The sequence below is a fragment of the Kwoniella mangroviensis genome, assembly GCF_000507465.2.
Source record: "Kwoniella mangroviensis CBS 8507 chromosome 1 map unlocalized Ctg01, whole genome shotgun sequence".
In the NCBI taxonomy this organism is placed as follows: Eukaryota; Fungi; Basidiomycota; class Tremellomycetes; order Tremellales; family Cryptococcaceae; genus Kwoniella; species Kwoniella mangrovensis.
The window spans coordinates 7,342,049-7,362,353 of record NW_027062533.1 but is presented as its reverse complement, the minus strand read 5'-3'; the positions used below and the strand labels follow the sequence as shown (position 1 = coordinate 7,362,353).

General features: G+C 44.4%; 6 protein-coding genes across 6 annotated transcripts; 3 read left to right on the top strand and 3 right to left on the bottom strand.

Moving 5' to 3' along the window:
* Window positions 1-212: 212 nt before the first annotated feature.
* On the bottom strand, window positions 213-1,489 carry I203_102761 (uncharacterized protein; the record flags this gene model as incomplete). The annotated part of the gene is made up of 6 exons (XM_019147042.2): window positions 213-267; window positions 389-846; window positions 958-1,070; window positions 1,140-1,257; window positions 1,348-1,381; window positions 1,446-1,489. 6 exons carry the CDS (start codon window positions 1,487-1,489, stop codon window positions 213-215), a joined length of 822 nt encoding a protein of 273 aa, XP_019003592.2.
* Window positions 1,490-1,969: 480 nt separating this feature from the next.
* I203_102760 (uncharacterized protein) lies at window positions 1,970-4,720 on the top strand (the record flags this gene model as incomplete). Its single annotated transcript, XM_065517177.1, has 11 exons — window positions 1,970-2,146; window positions 2,198-2,278; window positions 2,346-2,457; window positions 2,530-2,669; window positions 2,728-2,805; window positions 2,870-2,974; window positions 3,026-3,206; window positions 3,277-3,585; window positions 3,710-4,369; window positions 4,437-4,588; window positions 4,667-4,720. 11 exons carry the CDS (start codon window positions 1,970-1,972, stop codon window positions 4,718-4,720), a joined length of 2,049 nt encoding a protein of 682 aa, XP_065373995.1.
* Window positions 4,721-4,820: 100 nt separating this feature from the next.
* Window positions 4,821-7,823, bottom strand: I203_102759 (uncharacterized protein; the record flags this gene model as incomplete). The annotated part of the gene is made up of 6 exons (XM_019147040.1): window positions 4,821-4,939; window positions 5,039-5,327; window positions 5,408-5,624; window positions 5,708-6,601; window positions 6,685-6,741; window positions 6,814-7,823. The coding sequence occupies 6 exons, from the start codon at window positions 7,821-7,823 to the stop codon at window positions 4,821-4,823; spliced, it is 2,586 nt and encodes an 861-aa protein (XP_019003590.1).
* Window positions 7,824-8,298: 475 nt separating this feature from the next.
* Window positions 8,299-10,182, top strand: I203_102758 (uncharacterized protein; the record flags this gene model as incomplete). Its single annotated transcript, XM_019147039.2, has 4 exons — window positions 8,299-8,326; window positions 8,435-8,608; window positions 8,709-9,358; window positions 9,511-10,182. 4 exons carry the CDS (start codon window positions 8,299-8,301, stop codon window positions 10,180-10,182), a joined length of 1,524 nt encoding a protein of 507 aa, XP_019003589.2.
* A 1,065-nt stretch (window positions 10,183-11,247) lies between these two features.
* On the top strand, window positions 11,248-15,085 carry I203_102757 (uncharacterized protein; the record flags this gene model as incomplete). Its single annotated transcript, XM_019147038.1, has 13 exons — window positions 11,248-12,119; window positions 12,203-12,213; window positions 12,364-12,446; window positions 12,498-12,526; window positions 12,584-12,652; window positions 12,719-12,989; window positions 13,045-13,154; window positions 13,216-13,465; window positions 13,530-13,862; window positions 13,922-14,056; window positions 14,134-14,315; window positions 14,407-14,535; window positions 14,596-15,085. The coding sequence occupies 13 exons, from the start codon at window positions 11,248-11,250 to the stop codon at window positions 15,083-15,085; spliced, it is 2,964 nt and encodes a 987-aa protein (XP_019003588.1).
* Window positions 15,086-15,574: 489 nt separating this feature from the next.
* I203_102756 (uncharacterized protein) lies at window positions 15,575-19,442 on the bottom strand (the record flags this gene model as incomplete). Its single annotated transcript, XM_019147037.1, has 10 exons — window positions 15,575-17,567; window positions 17,636-17,706; window positions 17,777-17,884; window positions 17,956-17,988; window positions 18,041-18,130; window positions 18,193-18,213; window positions 18,273-18,480; window positions 18,541-18,582; window positions 18,653-18,969; window positions 19,062-19,442. 10 exons carry the CDS (start codon window positions 19,440-19,442, stop codon window positions 15,575-15,577), a joined length of 3,264 nt encoding a protein of 1,087 aa, XP_019003587.1.
* Between the last annotated feature and the right edge of the window lie 863 nt (window positions 19,443-20,305).

The window sequence follows — 20,305 nt, the reverse complement described above, 5'->3', positions numbered from 1 at the left end:
ATCGTTTTCTGACCGTGTATGCTAGTGGTTGAAGATGTACTGTACGAGTGAGATTGTCATTCATGCATTATCCCATAAAACATCTTTGTTCTGATAAAGGGAAGAAAGACCTGAATTTGACTGAACTTGGACCGAAGAGTGAGAGATAAAAAGTTACATTGTTTGGTACATATCTTGGGTAACGGGATGTGTGAGCGTGATTGAGAATTTGGTTATAGATTCGTTTGACCTTGTTCTCTTTCCAGATTCTCCAGTCGTGCGATTTGGCTATGGTGTAATGACGCCAAAACTATCTGATTAGCACTGTGTCTACTGGAAGGTGTTGAAAATGGAAGGAAAGCAATGTCTTCCTTCTTTGAGGGGGAGAAAAATGAACCACCAGACTCACGCATCTCTCTTCGCCGTTCTCCACCTATACAACTTGGCATCTTCATTCACCTTAAATCCAAATATCCTAGGTTCGTACCTTTCCGCTTTGATAGCTACTCCGGATGTCGATATCGCCCCACTACCTAACGAACTTGGTCCAGCGGTATTATCTTTTTGTTGATTTGCCAAACTCCTATTGACGTCTGCAACTGATGACGAACCGACAGGTTGACCCTTACCAGGTATCATCTGTGGGTAAACCATGAATAACATATGGGGGAAAGTGGTTCCGAAATACGCTCCGTCGATTGAACCGTGACGATTTGATTTGGGTGAATAGATATCTTCACATCGAGGACAATAGAGTTTAACAGCTTTTTGATAAGGTATATCGGAAAGACCGACAGGTAAAAGAGGTTGTTGATAGCAGTATACTCGGGGACAACGTCCGAAATCTGCTTTACGGTATTTTTCAAGCTGAAACCAAATGAGGTATAAATTCATAGGTCAGATATGATCGTGATGAACATGATTGAGGTGAAGGAGTGATACGGTAGATGAAATGTTGGATGGACAGCCAGAACTTACCATCTTTGACAATCCTCGCGAAGTAACGATATATCTAGCATGAATCAACCCATACAGAAACCTAGCGGAAGTCTCTACAGCCTCTCGTACATCGTCATCTAATGATTCTTCGTCTGCATTATCACCGTCAGCTTGATTCCAGCTCAGCCCTCTGAAAAGCTATATCGTGATGGATGACATACCCAAATTGTCTGTAATCAAGTTCAAAGCCCTCGAGTATTCCTGAACTACCTCTCCGTTCAACCCAGTCAAGTTGAACCTGTCTAGTATATAGTCTTCATCTACTTCTGCAAAGTATTCCTATGAATGGCAGGAGTATCAGCACGAAACATTTTGTGACCACGCAGAGGAGGAAGCAAAAGCGCGAGATAGAAGATGGAAGATGCTCACATTTCCTTTTGTCGATAAAAACCATGATATCCAACTATGAATATTCAGCGGCATCAGCTAGGCCATTTGGGCTCACAATGACGGAAGCGCTAGCTCACGAGTTAGAGTAGTCACTCTCTGATCCAGTCGACAGATCTTCCATTGTATTTCGCCCAGTAGTCAATACAGAGAGGTAGATGTGAAAACTGCTTCAACTTGTGATATATGGTCCGCTTGGACTTCAGGTTGACTCGTTCGGTGGACAGGCTTGAACCCCACTCTTAATCCCAGCCTCTATGTGTGATGGGGGATTATCTTATAGGTGTCTTCAGATGTTCAAGAAACAAAGGAAGATAGCGAAAGTAGTTTCAACGTCTTAACTAGAACAACAAAGCTAGAGCGGTCTCTTTCCTTGATCTGCAACTGTGTCCGGTTAAACCTGCGAACACACGATGCACGTGGTGACAGCGTGGGAAACCACTTGGATCGCATCGGGCGCCCCGCAGATAGCGATGACACAACTACCACCAACATCAACATCAACTTCCTACCTATTCTTGCCATTAGCCATATCACACTAGCACTCCTCGAGCCATCACTTCATACTGGTAGGAAGGCGATAGGTTTACTCTTGCTCCCCACCATGTCCACTTCCGCTTCGCCCCATGTTGGTCCATCAAGGCTTCATCAACCTCCACCAGCCCCATCCACCTCAGGCGATAGCGAGTCGACCGTACCCCAACCACCTACCGAGAAAGAGCTAGATATCGGTATACTGAAGGAGCTGGCAAAGTCAGCTCTGGTGGAGAGCCTGAATGACGTGAGCTACTCAATGCTATGAAGCGAAAAACATCTGACACTCGTGATGTAGATCCAAGGGGCTAAAACATTAATTCTCGAGCCTGCCTTGGGCGGACCGTTGGGGTTGGTCACAGAGGTCGCCTTGTTGAAGGTGAGCTAAGGTCCTGCTTCTGTGTGCAAATAGGAAGAGGCTGTGGCTGATGACAACTTCAAATTAGCACCAAGCGGTAGATAAGATGTTCTGGCTGGAACCTGGTCCTTTAAATGTCAACACTAGAAATGTAGTCTGGCTATGTCGACCGAAGATTGAATATATGCGTACAATAGCTGGTAAGCTTCTGCCATCTCGATGTGCAAAATATGGAAAGGAAGCTGACAGATGAGTGGATATTGCATAAATAGATCAGATCAAAGCTCAACAAAGTAATCCATCGCCTGCTGGACCATTGATGTATACCATCTTACTTGTTCCTCGAGCTACCGAATTGTGCAGAAGGGTATTAGAAGATCAGGGTGTAGCTGGTGATGTGACTATATCAGAAGTGAGCGATCATCTTCATGAGGAGGCTAGATTTTAGCTGACAGCGTGGATATACGCAGTTCAAGCTTGAGCTTATACCGGTTGAAGATGATCTCTTGTCTTTGGAGATGGATGATGTAGCTAGGGATATATATTTGGTGAGCTAAGCCAATTGAATTGTCGTGATCCTTCCGAGACAAAGCTCATTTCATAACGATCTAGAACGGAGATGATACCCCCATATACTACTCGTCACTGGCTCTGATGACCTTTCAGCGGGCTTTCGGTTTATTCCCTAGAATACTTGGCAAAGGAGAAGGAGCGAAGGTGAGAATGCCTCTACTCATTACTCAGGCTTTGACTGATCATCCAATACAGAAACTGGCCGATCTCTTACAGCGTCATCATCATACGGATCCAGCGCAATATGGAGATATCGAATCCTCAACACAAGTGGATGGCCTGATTATCCTGGATAGATCGATAGATTGGATAACCCCGATGTTGACGCAATTGACATATGAAGGGATGTTAGATGAATTTGTCGGCATAAAAAATGGTAAGTTATACCCCATTCAGCTTATGCAACCTGTAACCGGATGAATCAGCTGATACACTTTACTGGATAGCTCATATTGAGATTGACTCGACACTTATTGATCCCAATACTGCGCCTACACCTTCACCTTCCACCTCGGCATTACCTTCCACCCCTATAACGAAAAAACGTAAACATCACCTATCATCACAGAAAGATAAGCTATATTCGGAATTAAGAGATCAGAATTTCGCAGTAGTAGGATCGAAATTGTCCAAACTTGCTAGAAGGCTCGAAGGTGATTATGGTGGAGTCAAGAATCTCAAAAGCGTCAGTCAGATGAAAGAGTTTGTAGGGAAGTTAGGGGGATTGCAGAGTGAACAGCAGAGTTTGAGGATACGTGAGTGGCTTCTTCAGCATACAGTCAGAATGTTCATAGCCGCAAACCGACACATACATTTCCTGTCTTTTATCAATCAAGAGCTAGTAAAAGTCAAGCTGATCGATATCTTGTGCAATGGTAGATACCGGTCTCACCGAACTTCTCATGCCAATAACCAAACTTGAAACGTTCAACCGTACACTGGAAGCGCAACAGAATCTCGTAGCGGGATACGATCCAAACTCTCAACTGAATACTATCGAAGATTTGATGAATCAGGAATTGGATTGGCAAACAATCCTACGCTCGATCGTCTTGATGTCATTAACGAATGGCGGAATAAAGCCCAAATTACTAGAATCGTTCAAAAGGGATTTCTTGCAAGTATACGGATACGAGCATCTGCCATTATTGATCAGTCTTGAAAATTTGGGTTTATTGGTCAAATCTGGATCTTCAGTCTCCACGATACAGAATCAGAGTGTGAATTTCTTAAGGAAGAATTTGAGGTTGATAGTGGATGACATAAACGATTTAAACCCTAATGATATATCTTACGTTTATTCGGGATACGGACCGATTTCATTAAGGTTGGTTCAATGTTTGACGATGAAGAATCAGATTCTCTCGTCCTCCACTTCGACAACAAATGGGGAAGATGCGAATGGTCTTGGAGCTGGGAAGGAAAAACCGAAAGCTCATCCGTTAAATGGATGGAAGGGTTTCGAAGATGTTTTGAGTGTTTTACCTGGTGATAATGTTGATGTGAGACAACATGGCGAGAAGCGAGATAATCTGTTGGGTAAGTATATCAGAAGTGAGTCACACAGAGAAACGTGCTGATGTGAAATTTCATTCGGATTTCTTAGTGATTCCTGATGATAACAAGATAACCACAACGGTCGTATTTTTCCTTGGGGGATGTACTTACACTGAGATATCAGCTTTGAGATGGATGTCAAAGCAATATAAAGGAAGGAGGTTCTTGATTGCCACGACGGGTATAATTAATGGTAATAACGTGAGTTAAACGTGGATTCAAACGTTTCTTTTTCGAATACGTCGTTGACTTGATCACCATGGGACATCACTGGCACAGCTCATAGAAAGTTTAGGTGACAACCCTCCTGTACAACTCAAACCAAGCACCTAACTTGGATAGACATGCATGTACGCCTATCGCACGGCTACATGATTGCATATGTATACAACAAAGCATGAATAGAGCATGTTCACCTGTTGGTGGAGAAGATTCATAATCCGCCTTGAGCTAAAACACTCTTATAATCAGTTTCATTATCTCCCCGAATACCATTCATCTCATCTTCTTTCCATTTGGTCAATATCCCATTGAAATCTAATCTCAATAGTACTAAGGGGCAATAACAAGAGCACAATCCTATCAGCTTCAGCTTGCGTCTTTGATTATACCTCATTTTGAAAATATCTTAATTCGATATGTGAAACTTACAATGTTCAACATGTCTTTCTAGACCCATGCCTACCATCCCAGTGTTACTACCAAACGTATTCCCATTTTCCATCTTGGATTTTGATGCTTGGGTTGAACGTGAACCGACAAATGAAGTCTGTCTACTAATCATAATCTTACTAATTTGGTTCATCTTGCTCGTTCTCGAAAAACTCTTTCCGCCTCCTCCTTCTAAAGATGATTTATCCTTGTCGCCTTCCGAGGAAGTAGATGGGTTTTGTGAATCGAGGAGGATACTAAAGAAATCTAAGATGTGGTCGTGCAACGTCTTTTGGAAAACACAAAGAATCGTCAGTCTCAAATTAGATTCCTCAGGACCGTATATTTTCTTTGGGCAACTCAACTCACCTCATCGATCTCCTTGACATTTTCTATTCTCTGCTGTATCAATTGATCCATACTGGTCGTATTTTGCTCAGAATCGGGCGACTCGTTATACCACCTATCGGCGAGACTGGTAAACCTCCTACATGTATCCAAGATATCCCTGATCAATGGAGATACGGATGGATCGGATAGAAGTAAAGCTTCGAGTAAGAAAGCGAGATGTTGGGAGTGTATCGATCTGTATTCATACAAATATAGGTATCAGCTGACAATTGCGCTTCAGATGAAACGGAAGATCCAGTGTAACTTCACCATACTCACCTTAGAGTCAAGAAATCCAAATAATTCTTTTCCCCTTTATTAGGCGTAGGAGGAGCTTTATTACTCTTATATGTGTTAGTATTGGTCCTATCTTCCCAATTCGTCGTATGACTTTCAGATAAAGGCGATTTCGGCACAAGGTCCTTCCCCTTGAGAGGTCCGATCGAACTTCTACCAATAGTTGACCCTCTCAAACTTCCCTTGCTCGAGGACCTATTCAACGATCGCTTTTCATCTTGAATATCTAATCGTTGAAGCAGGTGTCGATGTTGTACTTCTATTATATCCATGAAATGGGTTAAGAGTTCACTGATGAACCAATTCATCTGTCTTATTGTTCCCCAACATATCTTATCCAATCTCTTTTCCACTTGGCTCTTCTGATCGAGGTCCTTGTGATTCTGTCTTTGATGATTACTGAGGTTCAACCAAGTATTGCTTAATTTCATAAGTGTGTATCTGAATGAGAGGAGGTACGAATGTATATCCGAATAAATCATCATTGATTTCGGCGACAAGAACAGATCTAAAGGCCAACTAATTGAAGTGGTGAGAGTAAGAGGTGTACCTAACAACGTCGAAGAGAACAACCTGGATATATGACTTTTTTCTTTCTCCTCTGTTTGCGTGACATGAGTGATCGGAGGGGTTTTTGAGGGAATAGCTCTTAAAGGTCCATTATCCACCTTCCATCTTAGCTTGTCCAAGAATTTGTCGTTCTCTGCTGTAGTACCTAGACTTGATCTCAACAACGCCAAATCCAGATCTTGTTCTCGTATGACGGAAGAAGAGGAATGAGGATTGGATAAGACGAGTTTGGTAAGTCGTAGCTTATCGATTTCAGTCATGAGGGACAGGGTGTAGTCTGATTTTCTAGTGAGGAAGTAGTTGGATCTGAAGGTTGAGAGTAAAATGCATGAGAGCGATCTCGGTCTTGTTCGTTTCACTCTTTAAATAGGATGTGCAGGTTGACTTACAAACATTCGATAGATTCGACAATCTGTGGTCCCGTGAGTATATTCTTCCATAACCATCTAATGTATCCATCCAGCTTATCAGTACATGCCCTCACGTGCACCGAAAGATATCTCTTAGTCATTACTCACTCTCCAATGTCCGCTCTAGCTCTCTGTATAGCCTCATCGAACCCACTCAGCTTGTCTAACCCTTTCACACCCATAATCTCATCTTTGATACCATCTACTATCGATTTCGGTAAACTTCTATTTTCCCTCTTGAGTGTAGCAGAAACTCTGCCAATATACAATATACTTTCTTTGGTCTTTCTGTCTGTTGAAGAGGGTATGATATGGTCGTCGAGTACGTATATCCTATATTTCGGTGATGAGGGGTCGGAACCAGCGTCTATCCCTATCGAGTTGATCATGCTCGTACTGATCTTGCTGCTGGATGAAGTGGTGATGCCGTAAAGCAAGAATGATATAAGATGAACCAAGAATAAATTGTGCAGAGCCGATGATATATCTGAATATATTTTGGATAACCTCGGATTCCCAGTTTTGCCTTTACTCTCAACCAGATCGATCAGTTTTCCAGGCGTATGTGTACTTGGAGATAATTCATCGACAAGCGTCGATAGTGATGATAAAGGGATTTTCCATTTATCGAAATTTGCTACCAAGCTTGAAAGCGGTACGTATCCCTTGTTATCACCATCTTGAACCAACGTTGGATCTAAAGATAAGATCTTTGATTCTATATCTACGATTGAGACTTCGTAATCACGCAGGATTGATAAGATCGATGTAGCCAATGTAGTGAGATATTGGTTCGGTAAATCATCTTCCGAACCGGTCGTAGTGTCTTGACGCTGTTTGCCTTTTCTTGAGGATGTTGAACGTACACTCTCTGATAGGATGGCTTCTCTCCCTCTTCTCTGTGTATCATCGGCCCATGATTTGATCTTACGATATTTGCAGGACAGGTCGGCGAGGCTGTTGAGAGAGGTGATCTCGCCAGGGTGAAGGTATTCGGTCAAGTGTGGAGAGACGATAAGTGTCGTTGAGGCGGGAGAAGAGGAAGAGGAGGAGGAGGGGTGAGGGACGAAGAGGGAGGATTGATGGCCGGACAAGAGGAGAAGTACCTCGGCTAGCATCTTGGATGAGTTGTGATGACCGAGTGTTTCATCTCAACGTCAAGTGTCAAGTGATGATGCAAGATGTACGAGTGAGATGGGATCAACGGAGATTGCGATCAAAGCTATAATCTCAGAGGATAAAGGATACTCGTAGACGCGTCCAAGCCAAGCTGATACAAACGATATCACGTGATTCGGCCTGTAATGTCTTGGACCTACGAGTAGCTTCGATCACATCAGGTCAAAGCACGAGTAAGCGGCGCATGGACCCATCCGATCGGAATGGCGTTGACAATGGGCATGACCTCCCTCGTCCCCTCGTTTCTGCCTCCTGCCCCTGCCCGAAGGGAAGACCGAGAGACGACACCCGCCAATCCAATCACACCCTCTCCGTACGAGTCTCATATCACCAATGCAAGATGCGTTTCAATATCGTCTTCAACCCCAACTCAACGCCATCTCACCATAACGGTATCAGTATATCAGACCCAGCATGGTATCACTTTTATCGCCAGTGAATAGTTCATCCTCCCCATCGCTATCAAGATGGAACCCTCAGATCCCACTGTTCGAGCTGCTGGCCAAACTACCTGAACCACATGCCAAGTGACCTACCGATTTCCTCATAGCCTTCGGCACAATCTTCTTCATGCAGTTGATGCTCTCGACACCTCATACGGGTGGGTGGGCCTTGTTGAGGATGGGGATCGTCGCACCAATCTGTTTCGGAGCGTTCACGTATCTGATAACATGTCGGTTTGAGAAGGATGATATAACTCATTGGGGTTCTTCGATCTTATCATGTGAGTACTCGCTCTGGCTCTAATCCTACACGACAGAGGTCCCGTTTGACGTGTTCTACCGTTGACTGTTGGTGTTTATGACACATACGACTCCCCTCAGTCATATACATGATGCGAATCTTGGAGTATTTCGTATTCTTCCCTCCGGAACAACACTGTCATCGCATCATTCCCAAAACCCAACTTCATCCACCCGTCGGATCTCTCGAACCACATGGTCATTGTCCTTCCGAAGATCAAACAGAAGTGTTGATACCTGAACCTGTACCTCGACCATTCACCTTAGCCAAATTCTACTGGGCTGGTAGCCTCATGTGGTCTTACAGGGGTATTGGCTGGGCGCATCAATGTCCTTTACCACGCTCTTCAACTCAACATCCATATACCCGTAAATCATCGTTTAGATCATGGTTGAAAATGCAATTACCATACTACATCGCCACGTACCTCATCGAAGACTTTTGTCGCGCAATACGGAACATCGTAGGAAAAGACTTTTTCTCTGGACCGAATCAGATACCATACGATTCCCTGTCTCTGTCTCAGAGGGCGGTGTATTCCATCGCGGTAGTATCGAGAGTTCATTCCGGTCTGATCATTGCCTGGTTCCATACGGCTGTATGTATGATAGTCCTGGGGAAGATATTGGGATGGAAAGGAGAATTGTGGGAACCATGGGGATGGCCTCCTATGTTTGGTTCGTTGGAGAACTTGTGGGTACATCCTGGGTTGTCTACTATGTGGTCTAAGGTGAGTGGGGTGACTCTTCGCTTTATTTCAATTCTCATCCGCGGCCATATGGAGGATCAAATCTCCATGTTGGATCTTATCGTGATGCTGCTATACATATTTTTGATGGAAGGCCAAAATACGGGCCTAAGCTGATCGAATATCTGGACTAGACATGGCACGGATATAATCGAAGGTGGTTAAGTGTCCTAGGATGGATAGGTATCGGCGAGAACATCCTCGGACTGACCCATACCGGTATATCATCTCATCCTTCCATCCCTCCTCAACTTGGACATCAACGAAACAACGACAAGTCGAGCGGTAACTCATCCCCTCCCGAGTCCGGCAGGGTATCACCTTTCCATCCTATAACCTCGTCAGGCTCTCCGGGCGGACCGAACAGGGCGATATCCACCAAATTGGTTATTTCCAATCTTATCAAGTCATTTATAACGTTCTTACTATCAGGTCTGAATCATGATGCAGGAAGTCTTGCTTTACTTATCAAGAATCATCCTCGTACCGAACCTGTATATTTGAGCAATCTGTTTAGGTTAACCCCATTTTTCATCCTTCAACCTGTCGGATTGGCTTTCGAAGCGTTGATCAAATCCATCTACCGAACCAATAAGAAACGATTTGTGGGAAGAGGAGAAGAACCCAGCTGGTTGGTCTTTACAGAAAGGTTGGTAGGGTTCGTCTGGACATGGACGTGGCTAGGCTGGACCGCGAGATACTTCGTAGAAGGCATGGCTCATCTCGGGGCGTATAGGAGAGATGGGGATAGGGACATGTACTTTAGCCTCTTGGGTGGGCTAGTATGGGGTAAATGGATGATCTGATGATCGATGGAGCTGGCGGCCATTGAAGGGAATAAGAGCATGAGAATAGAATTTATTGCATATATAACAAGCTTGAAGATGGTCTTTGGCAAAATAGACGAAAAAAGTGATCGTCTATCTAGTTCGTAGAGGTGTTCCGTATACCAGTTCCCCTATAGATGTATATAGACCTTTAGACATGCATATATGTATATGCTGTAATCTGCTCGAACTCGAAGTCATGCACCACCTGCACTATGGTGAGTCTGGCGAATACACTGTGGCGCGTATATGTTTATCTGACACGCGTGGCCATTTCAAGTGTGGCAGTCGTTGAGACGCGCGTGTGTGGGCGTTTGCAATGTGGCCACCCGAAATTGTGTAGCGCCGATCATCCTCATCGCACACAACCGCAACTCCCAACTTCAAAAGATGATAAATAAACAACCAATGGTCCTTCAGATGAGTAAAGGAGCACAAAAGACAACGCCTGATGCACTATATGCCACAAAGAACACAAAAAGAATGGAGAGGCAGGGACTCGAACCCTGGCTAAGCGAACAATCGTCCTAGGGTTCATATCCTGTCCCCATGCGGATCGCTTGTCATACCCCTTGACCACATCCCCGAGGTCTAACAGAAAAATTGGCGTTTTTTGTAGAATATATAGCTTGTGCCTCGAAGCTCTACTGTTTTCATGTTCTTGAGTCATCATTTCCTCCCAGATCCTACCTTACAATTCGTAGCATGATAGAGCACCATCTGATGCCTGACAGGACTGATCTTGAGGCTCACATACGAGCCGTTTGATCGAGGGGTGGTTTGTGGCAATTTCTTTATTCAGACCTCCACTTTGTGTAAGAGTAAACAGAGGACTTGCAGGGTGCAAAAATTCCTTGTCGCGGCGACGTCAACAACAACAGCAGCAGCGATAAACAATCACCTCTACCTCATATTTTCGCTTCCTACATCTACGAATCATCATCATCAGCCCTCTCATCATCTGTCCATACGTGCTATACCTCTTCATCGCTATCAATTCATACCAATATTGCAAAAGATCGTGATTTCATCGGAGTTAACGCTATGAGCGATACTCTCGATAAAGAGGAAACACAGGTCCACCCTGATTCGGGTGTGTCAACAAATGAAGGGCAACAAACATCGATAACATCCACACCTGTACCAACAACCACTGATGGTGTTGCAGCTCAATCTCAGCAAACTCGCGAATCAGGAGATGCTGGTCCGGTGGACCAAGAAGTAGAGAAGGATGCGGGCCAGGAAGATCAAAACAATGCCGTAGCCGCAACAAGTGAAGAAGAAGAGGTAAATGCAAGTACAGCTCGGCAGAATCAGGTTGAGCATCAAGATACTGCAAACACTGCGGATGACAACGAAGTAGAACAACCGGCCAATCAGAATATAATCAACCTAGAAGAGCATGGTCTGAATCTAGATGACGAAGAAGGGTTTGATCCAGCCACTCTAGCGAACTTAGCTGCATTATCTAGAATAGCCAACGAAGAAGGTGACGAGGATGGTGAAGGGGAAGATAACAACCAGGATCAAAATCGAGATCAGGATCAGGATCAACAAGATAACGATGCGTTGGAAGTACATTCGCCAAGGCATGATGGACCGTTGACTAGGGAGCAGGTTCAGGAATTTGTCAATAATCTAAGTCATCAGAAATCGCAGGACAAGGAAAATGAGGATGAAAACGATAAAAATAAAGATAGAGATGAAGAGGAGAGAGATCAGCGAGAAGATGAAGATCCAGAGATAGAGGAAAAGCAAGATGATAAGTTGAAAGAAATTGATCAGAATGATGAGTCGAAGAATAAGAATAAGAACAAGGATAGAAAACAGGCAGACGAAGAGTATGAAGATGAGAATGAGAAGAATGATATTGGATCGGGGGCCAAACAGAAACGAAAGAGGAATAGGACCGTCTTGTGAGTAAGATATACGTCTTCTCCGCACATCAGGTGGTAGTAGAAGTATGGATGCTGATTCCGGATGGATTCTGTTTCTATAGGAGTTGTACAGGTCAGTTGTCTATTCGCATGTCGAGTTTTTGAACCCCTAGCTGACTAAGGATATGCTTTCTTCCAAATTCACAGAATGTCATAGACGAGTAAGTGATTGATACTGTATCTCCTGCGCGAAGTGCCTTTGCTGACCCATATTCAATCATAGAAACGTACGTATCATTTCCTATTGTCCAACACACTATCAAACTCACTGACATATCATCTCCGATACTATCACATATAGAGCATGTAAGTACCCTATGTCCCGAAGTGAATGCATTCACTGATGCTTCATTTCAGTGCGATCGTAATATACCTTGTAGCAGATGGTAGGTATTGATACTTCACATAACATCCATGATCTCCATCTGACATCTCTTGACCAGTATCAAACGAGGTGTTCCCGGAATGTGCAGAATGGAACATCCAGTCCTTCCACAGCGGAAAAAACGGAAGTAAGCCAATGCGTGTTCTATCGTCCACTATGTATAACTAATAAATCTTTATGTCTTATCCTGCAGGGTACAAGATGACGAAGATATCAATTACGAGCTTGGTCTTCGAGTACAAGCGCTGGAATCCCTCTTACGTTCCGGATCTCTGATGGATGCCGATCAAGCCTCTGCAGCAGCTAAGGAGACTATCATGCATGCTACACGAGCTGCTAATGCCGGTTCTCAAGATGCCAATAATGCTTTAGCCCAACTAACACAAAGTGTAGCTGTTAGTGGAGGAATAGGTGGATTGAGTCAGGATGCTCAGTCGAGTCTGCTCTTGGATGTCTTACAGCAGGTAAGCTTTGAAGCTCGGATCGAGGAAGAATAATAGCTTATGTGTTTGACGAAAGCTCACTGCGGCGAGTATGGGGAGGCCATTGGACCAGAATGGGGCTGCTGAAGGTAGTAATCGTAGAGGATTGGAGGTTTGGTCTGCTATACCAACAGCATCTCAGGAGACGTAAGCTACAATTCTTCTCCCTCATATATAGCTTTAGCTGATGTCCACCAATGCGTTACAGATCCGTGGCAATTGCATCAGCATACGAGAACGACGAGGTTGGCGTGAAAATCAACCTCTCTTTACCTGGTTTCAGAGAAGACAACGGAAAGATCTTCATACCTCCTACAGTAAGATACGTAGAGAAGAACTTGCGGAACGAAAACATCCTCGCTAGAGAGGCACTACCAATAGAAGGGTATTCACCGTTCTTAGATGCTGGTACAAAGTTTGCATATGGGTCGGAAAGTCAGGCTTATCGACATCGTAGAGTGAGTCGTTATCCTCCAAATCTATTGGGGAGTCGCGTTGACCGAGATGTGTGACATCTACTAGATCGCTTCTATACAAGCTTTCTCTTTGACCGGAGCGCTCAGATTAGCAGCGACTTTCCTATCACGCTTCCCTCCTGTTCCAGGAACCAAGTCGGTCTTCGTACCTTCTCCTACGGCAGACGAAGATACAACTGCCTTACAGGACTCAGGTTTGGAAATACGTTCTTTCCGATTCCTAGATTACAAGACTGGTGGAGTAGACTGGGAAAGTCTGAGAGAGGATTTACAGGATGCACCCCCGAAATCTGTCGTGTTGATACAGGTTAGCGGGAGTATGCCCAGTGGAGCGGAGTTGACTACCAACCAGTGGAGATTGTTAGCCGCATTATTACAGGTCAGTTGCGATTCCGGAGTCTCTGATACGGTAGCAGCTGATACAATGATATGATACAGGAGCGAGAGTTGATACCTTTAGTGATGATGGCTTATCAAGGATTATCGACGGGAGATACGAACCGAGATGCTCAGGCATTGCGATTTATGGTACATGAGGGATTACCAGTAGTATTGGTCCAGAGTTTTGATGCAGTGAGCTGATTCCTTCCCCTATCTTTCCTTTTGGAGGAACAGAGATCGAAGCTAACAATAAAATAACTGATCTGTAGATGATGGGATTATACGGCGATAGTCCATCGATCGTTTCGATCGTCACTCAGAATGCGGAAGACAGGGATAGAGTAGATTCCCAATTACGTTCAGTAGCTAGGGGAATGTGGTTCCATCCTTCTCCTTGGGGTGCTCAGGTGGCTCATCAGATTTTGTCGGATGCGAAGCTGTACCCTGCTTGGTGAGTGATTGCTTCTGCGCAATATTTCATACGCTGTTTTTGACCATGTCAAGAGATGTTAACTAACCTTTTGACCTTGGATCGTCTTTAGGCTCGCCGAGATTAAAGCTATGTCTGATCGATTACGAAGTGTGCGAGAGAAATTGTACGACCTCCTTGCCAATAAATTGAAAACACCTGGTTCATGGATACATCTCAAAAGGGCTAGTGGGATGTATTGGTAAGCTACTCGTCTCAGATTCAAATCACCAGTAGCTTACGTCATTGCTTCATTGTCCAGTACTGCTCTTCTCCCTCCTTCTCAAGTCGACGCATTAACATCCAAACGACACGTCCATTTACTTCCCGATGGATGTTTCAACCTCGGTTGTCTAAATGCTACCAAGATTGATATACTTGCTCGAGCGATCGATAATGTCGTAAGAGAAGGAATCAAGGAGATGGAAGAGCAACAGGCACAACGTCTAGCTATGGAGTTAGCCCTGGCAGCGGCAAAGGAACAACAGGCGAGAGAAGAGGCCGAAGCGTTAGAATTGGCTGCTCAAGCTTTGAGAGAGGAAGATACGTTATTGATGGAACGATCTATTGCAAATGCCATTGAGAGACAGAGGATTGCAGAGATGGAAGAAGAAAGAGATAGACAGACGGATGAGAAACAACGAGAGATTGATAGGAGAGCTGCGGAAAGGGCGGAAATCGCTAAACAGGCTGAAGCGATCTTGGCTAGTCTGCAACCTCCTAACCATAATGGTGGTGGGGTGGGTCATTAGATTTAAGTGGACATGTTGTATTTCTGTCAGTGTACAGTACCTGTGTGTCTTCGATAGTCTTCGGATATTGTGTTAGCTGGTGTACGTACCAATTGTACCAATTTGTCCATCTGGGATAGTAAAACGTATATGCATTGAATAATGATGTAATCTCATCCGTCGTAAAAAATCCGTTACACGTTAGAAAATGGTAAATATGCACATGAGAAGGATTGGGATGAGAACGTAAGACACGGGGGTCCTTGTGATGTTGATGTTGTCGTACAGTACTTGAATAGGAATTATATTTATGATTTTTGGTTCGAGTCCATGACTACTGAATGAGATAAGAATGGGGATGAGAATGTAAGTGTTGGGAGCATGAAGAATAATTTTCGACAAACAAATGGTCTCATTTATATATACAACTTGAATCCAATCAACAAAAAAGAAAAGGCGTAAAAAAAAAACTAGAGGTTTTCTTTTTTTTTTTTCCTTTACGTTCAGATTTTACTTCACTCCCCATTCTTTCCCATTGAAAGGTTCCCAGTCCAGTCCACTCAACTGTATATCATCCAATTCCAATTTAGGTAAACCCTTATCATCCTTCGATACACTAACGATCGAACTTGAATTCGATACCGTCCTATCTTTATCACCCACTCGTAAATTCTTCTTAATCGGTGACGAAGGCCCACGTTTCGTGTTGGCAGTGGCGCTGGTGGTTGTACTTTGCTTTCTTACACTTACATTCGAAGAGGTAGAAGATGAAGCTGATGCAGAAGGTATGATGGATGATATTTTCTTCTTACGACCTAACCACCCTAGACCCGATTCCGTATGTCTCCTATATCCCATCTTAGGTCTTTCTTTATCTTTACCTTCTGTATTCTCACTATTGCGCATATTCGTATCTGAGCTAGAAGTGGTAGGAGGATCTACGAAAGGTGAATGACCAGATGGGGAAGGTGTTGCGCTCACTGATCTGGTAGTGATGGTATCGGGAGAAGTGAGCGACTTCAATTTAGGGAAGGTTTTCAACTTGGTTCCAAACTTGAATGCTTTCTTTGTATTTTCGATTGATTTGGTAGAAAACAAATTAGGTCGAAGTTGATGTGATTTCGTTGGACTGGTTGATCCTTGGTGAGACGAAGATGTATCTGAATTTTTGATTTGCCTTTTCAATCCTGATCCTCCTCCTCCGTGACTACTTGTGCTATTGCCCAACAAGGTCGAAGGTCTTCGTTTCAACACTCTACCTAAACCAAGGAAAGAATGGTGGATGTTGTTCCCATTGCCATTCGGAGCCGAAGCATTGGGACCTTCAGGTATAGACAACTCTTCCCATTCTTCATCCTCAATATATGTCCTTACACCTTGCAATTCAACAGACAACCTTGCAATGGGGATAGTATCCACGCTGGGTAATTGGGGATGACGTCGGACTATTCGAGTGGGTGATCCGGGATGAGGTGAGGGCACGGTGACGATGTCGGATACGGATAATCCAGATGCAGGTAATCCCTGGGGAAGGTTGAAGTTGTGATTGATCTCTTCGGATAGTTGTCGTACGGGTTTTGGTCGCAAAGGGATGGGCACAGGGTGCGATTTGGTCCAGTGTGTCGAGAGTTGAGGTGAGACGGGTGATTGTGGCGGAGCAATTCTGTCAATTGAAGATTGAGGTGGTGGAGAAGTATTCCGACCTGATTTGGCAGGAAGAGACTTGTCTAACGATGGTCGGGATGGAGCAGAAACATGGGAGTCTTCGGTCGATGACGTTCCAGCTTGAGGTTCGACTGACTCGACAGTCTTGAGCATCTCGACCGCAATATCTTCAGGGCTAGTAATACTGGTAGCAAGACTGGGTGAAGCAGGTGAAGCGACCCCTGGGAGGTGGCTGGAATACGCTGAGGTAGGTGATCCCAGTAGCGAGGCTTCTTTTGGTATACCTACAATCGCCGCGACCGATGGAGCAGGTACTGAAGCATCCCACAAGTCTGAAGTAGGTTGGATGGTCACATCTTCTTCGTCCTTATACCGCTCCTCTTTGGAGTCTACACCCATTTCCAAAACGGAGCTCGAACCGAATCCCTCAGTCTCGACCACTTTTGGCGATATGTCTCCTTCTGTCACTTCAATTGCGACTCTCTCCTCGGTCTCGTCCGCGATCTGATATTCATCTTGTTTTTGTCCTTCCTCTTCCGCTATGCTGTATTCCATTTCACTCTCTTCGACAGTCTCATAGCCATCTTCATCCCTTGTCCAAGCAAAACTCTCTAATTCGTATCTATACTTGGCTTGTTCCAAAGCATACAAGGCATTATCGTTCAGAGGGGTCTTCTTAAAATTGTCCTCACCTCGGAACTCATGGGTAGACATGTCCACTGAAGGGTCTTCTTCCAAACATAGTTTCGGGAAATAATGCGTGTTGTACTCTGCTATCGGGTGGAGCTTCAGACCGTGAGGATCTTGGTATTCTCCTTTTTGTACTGTGTCCCAGTCTCTGCGGCCATTTACAACAGAGTCAGTCAGCTGATATTGAATTACGGTTTAACAGGATGATCAGCTTACAGCCAAGCGAAATAGTCGTGTTGCTTCACACAAGGTTCGGTTAAACGCCACATCGGGTCTTTCTGGAGCAGCTACATGAACAAAGCAAGACAGGAACTTCAGCTACGGGAGACAGATTGAGATTGGCGCACGATAGCTTACCGCATCGATGAAGTTGTAAGTGACCGGATCAGGCATAAATCTCGCCATTTTTGGATCATGGAAAAGCTCATCCCAAGGATCAAACAGGATTCGATTCCACAAGACCATCTGTACGTTTCGAAGAGATACAAGCAATAAGAGTAAGCTAAGTTCGGCCCTGTGGGTAAAAAGAAGCTTACCGGGGGTTCATCATCCGCTTTTCTGAAAGGTACCTAAAAGGAGAAGTCAGCTTCAAGTCAGGTCACCCTTGCTCAGGTAGCCTACTCTTCCAACCAATCCCTCCAGGACAATACATCCCAAAGCCCACCAATCGACCGCGTACGAATACTCACCCCGCTTGACCACCTCGGGAGACTATGAATTGGCAAGTAGATATAAGCTTGGCCGGAATCACGTCCGCTCGAAAGTCAGCTCACAAGATATTCGGAGGTTCCGACCTATTCTCGAGAAGTATCAGCTCGAGTCCGAATCATCTGGCGTCGGAAAGCTGACTCACGAAAGAATAAGCCTTGTCCACCATTAACTTCTTCTGGCCACTTGCCAAGGTCCTCAAGCTCCCTGCTCCCTGACCTGCCCAGGGAGGTAATGCAGGCTGACCCGGGTAGGTGACCACATGTATAGGCTTTGGTTCACCTCGGTAAGAGAATTCTTTGGATAATCCGAAATCCGCTAATACCGCATGACCTTTGGCATTTAGCAGTATACTGATTGATATCATCGTCAGCTGCATGCGAAATGTCCAGAGCAAGGCAGCTGGAACCTACTTTTCCGGTTTTAGATCTCGTACTATTATACCATGTCTATGTCTATATAAGGATACCCGAGTCAAGTTAGCCATTTGAAATAGCTAAACAATGGAAGTATGAGATGACTCACAAATCCTCTAATCCCTGTGTTATATCAGCCGCATAAAACCTCGTCCTATGATCACCCAATATCCCATGCAATTCCATCTGAGTCGCTAAATCACCACCTGGATAAAATTCCATGACGAAGTAGAAATTCTCTCTATCCGTGAAAGAACTATGTAATCTCGATACGAACCTGTTATTGGGTTCGTCAATTGCGAATCGTTTCAAGATCGATTGTTCGGTCAGGGTATGATTCAGTTCATCGTGCGTCAAGACGGATCGTTTCGATATGGCTTTCATGGCTCGGACACTATTTGATGGAGTATGTTTCACCAGGAGAACCTGTTCCACATACATGAGATCAGTGAATGACCATTAGATGAGTTCACATAAGCACTCAAACTTGAAGTGATGAGGGATATGTGTTTACTCACCCTATCTGCGCAACCCTTCCCAAGCACCCTGATCAACTGAAAATCCTCCAGTTTAGGTATATACCTCTTCTGATGACCTTTTAATGATCCATCACCACTACCACTACCACTTGCGTCGCTCGGACTATTTTGTCTTTTCGACACACCACCAACTATACGCTCGTCATCATCTGAACGAAGCATTTTGGAAACATCGGCTTGTGCATGCTGATGCGGAGTGGGAGAAGACGATTCACCGAATGATGAGCTTATCGAGGGAGTCCTATCTGGGGTCGTGAGTCCGTTGGGAGGTACCAAGTGCGATATAGTAGGCGGTGGTGAGTCGTCGCCACTGTATGGTGGAGAGGGCGGTAATGGGACGTTTGCAGGGGGACCGAGCATGTTTAGATATTGATGGCGAGGGTTTTCGTCTTGTGGATTCAGTAAATGCTCTTCTCTAGATTCGCCTCTTTGTGTTCAGGCGAATGTATGTTGTTTGGTATTAAGGAGAGTACCTCTTGACCTTGTTTCTGTCAGATCAAGTGGATTATCTATAACAGATCATTCATCTTGATCTGTCAGCTTTTATATCCTCGGTATTTTCAGATATCAGGTGATGTCTAGTTTGACCTATGAAGCGAAAGCGAACATCACTTACCTGTAATATATATACCTTGAAATCAGCAGATAATGCCTCCTCGCTTCGGTTCAAACTTGAATGACGTTCTTCATCAGTTCTTTATCTATGTTGAAGATCCTTTGATATCTTCGCTCCTCTCTTCTTCGGGTTATTCGAAGATACCTGCGCTGCTGGAGGAAGCTCACTTCGGGATTTGAATATTGAGTATGGAGTGTGGAGTATTGGATCCAGTGACGGAATAACCCAGATGATGATTCTCAAGGTTTGAAGTCTCAGCTTGTAGAACGGAGACAGATGGAGTAGGAGTAGAATGATGACGTTTGAGGGGCGAGTGATGTCTGGATTATGATAGGCCGTTTTGGAAGACTGTAAACTTGATTGTGAGAGAAGATCAATATATTTGCTACGGACGGATACAGTGTTATGGTATGATGCGAGTGAGAGAAGAGTCGATCAGCAATCAAGTGAGTTTATCAATCAATCAGTTATCTGTCATATCATCTCAAACTTTCGTAAACGCATTGACCTCTTCATACTCCCACTCCCCTTACACCTTCCGCACCCGAATATACATCACTTAGCTTGGGTCTATCGCACCTTCCTTACATCACATACCATGCAACAG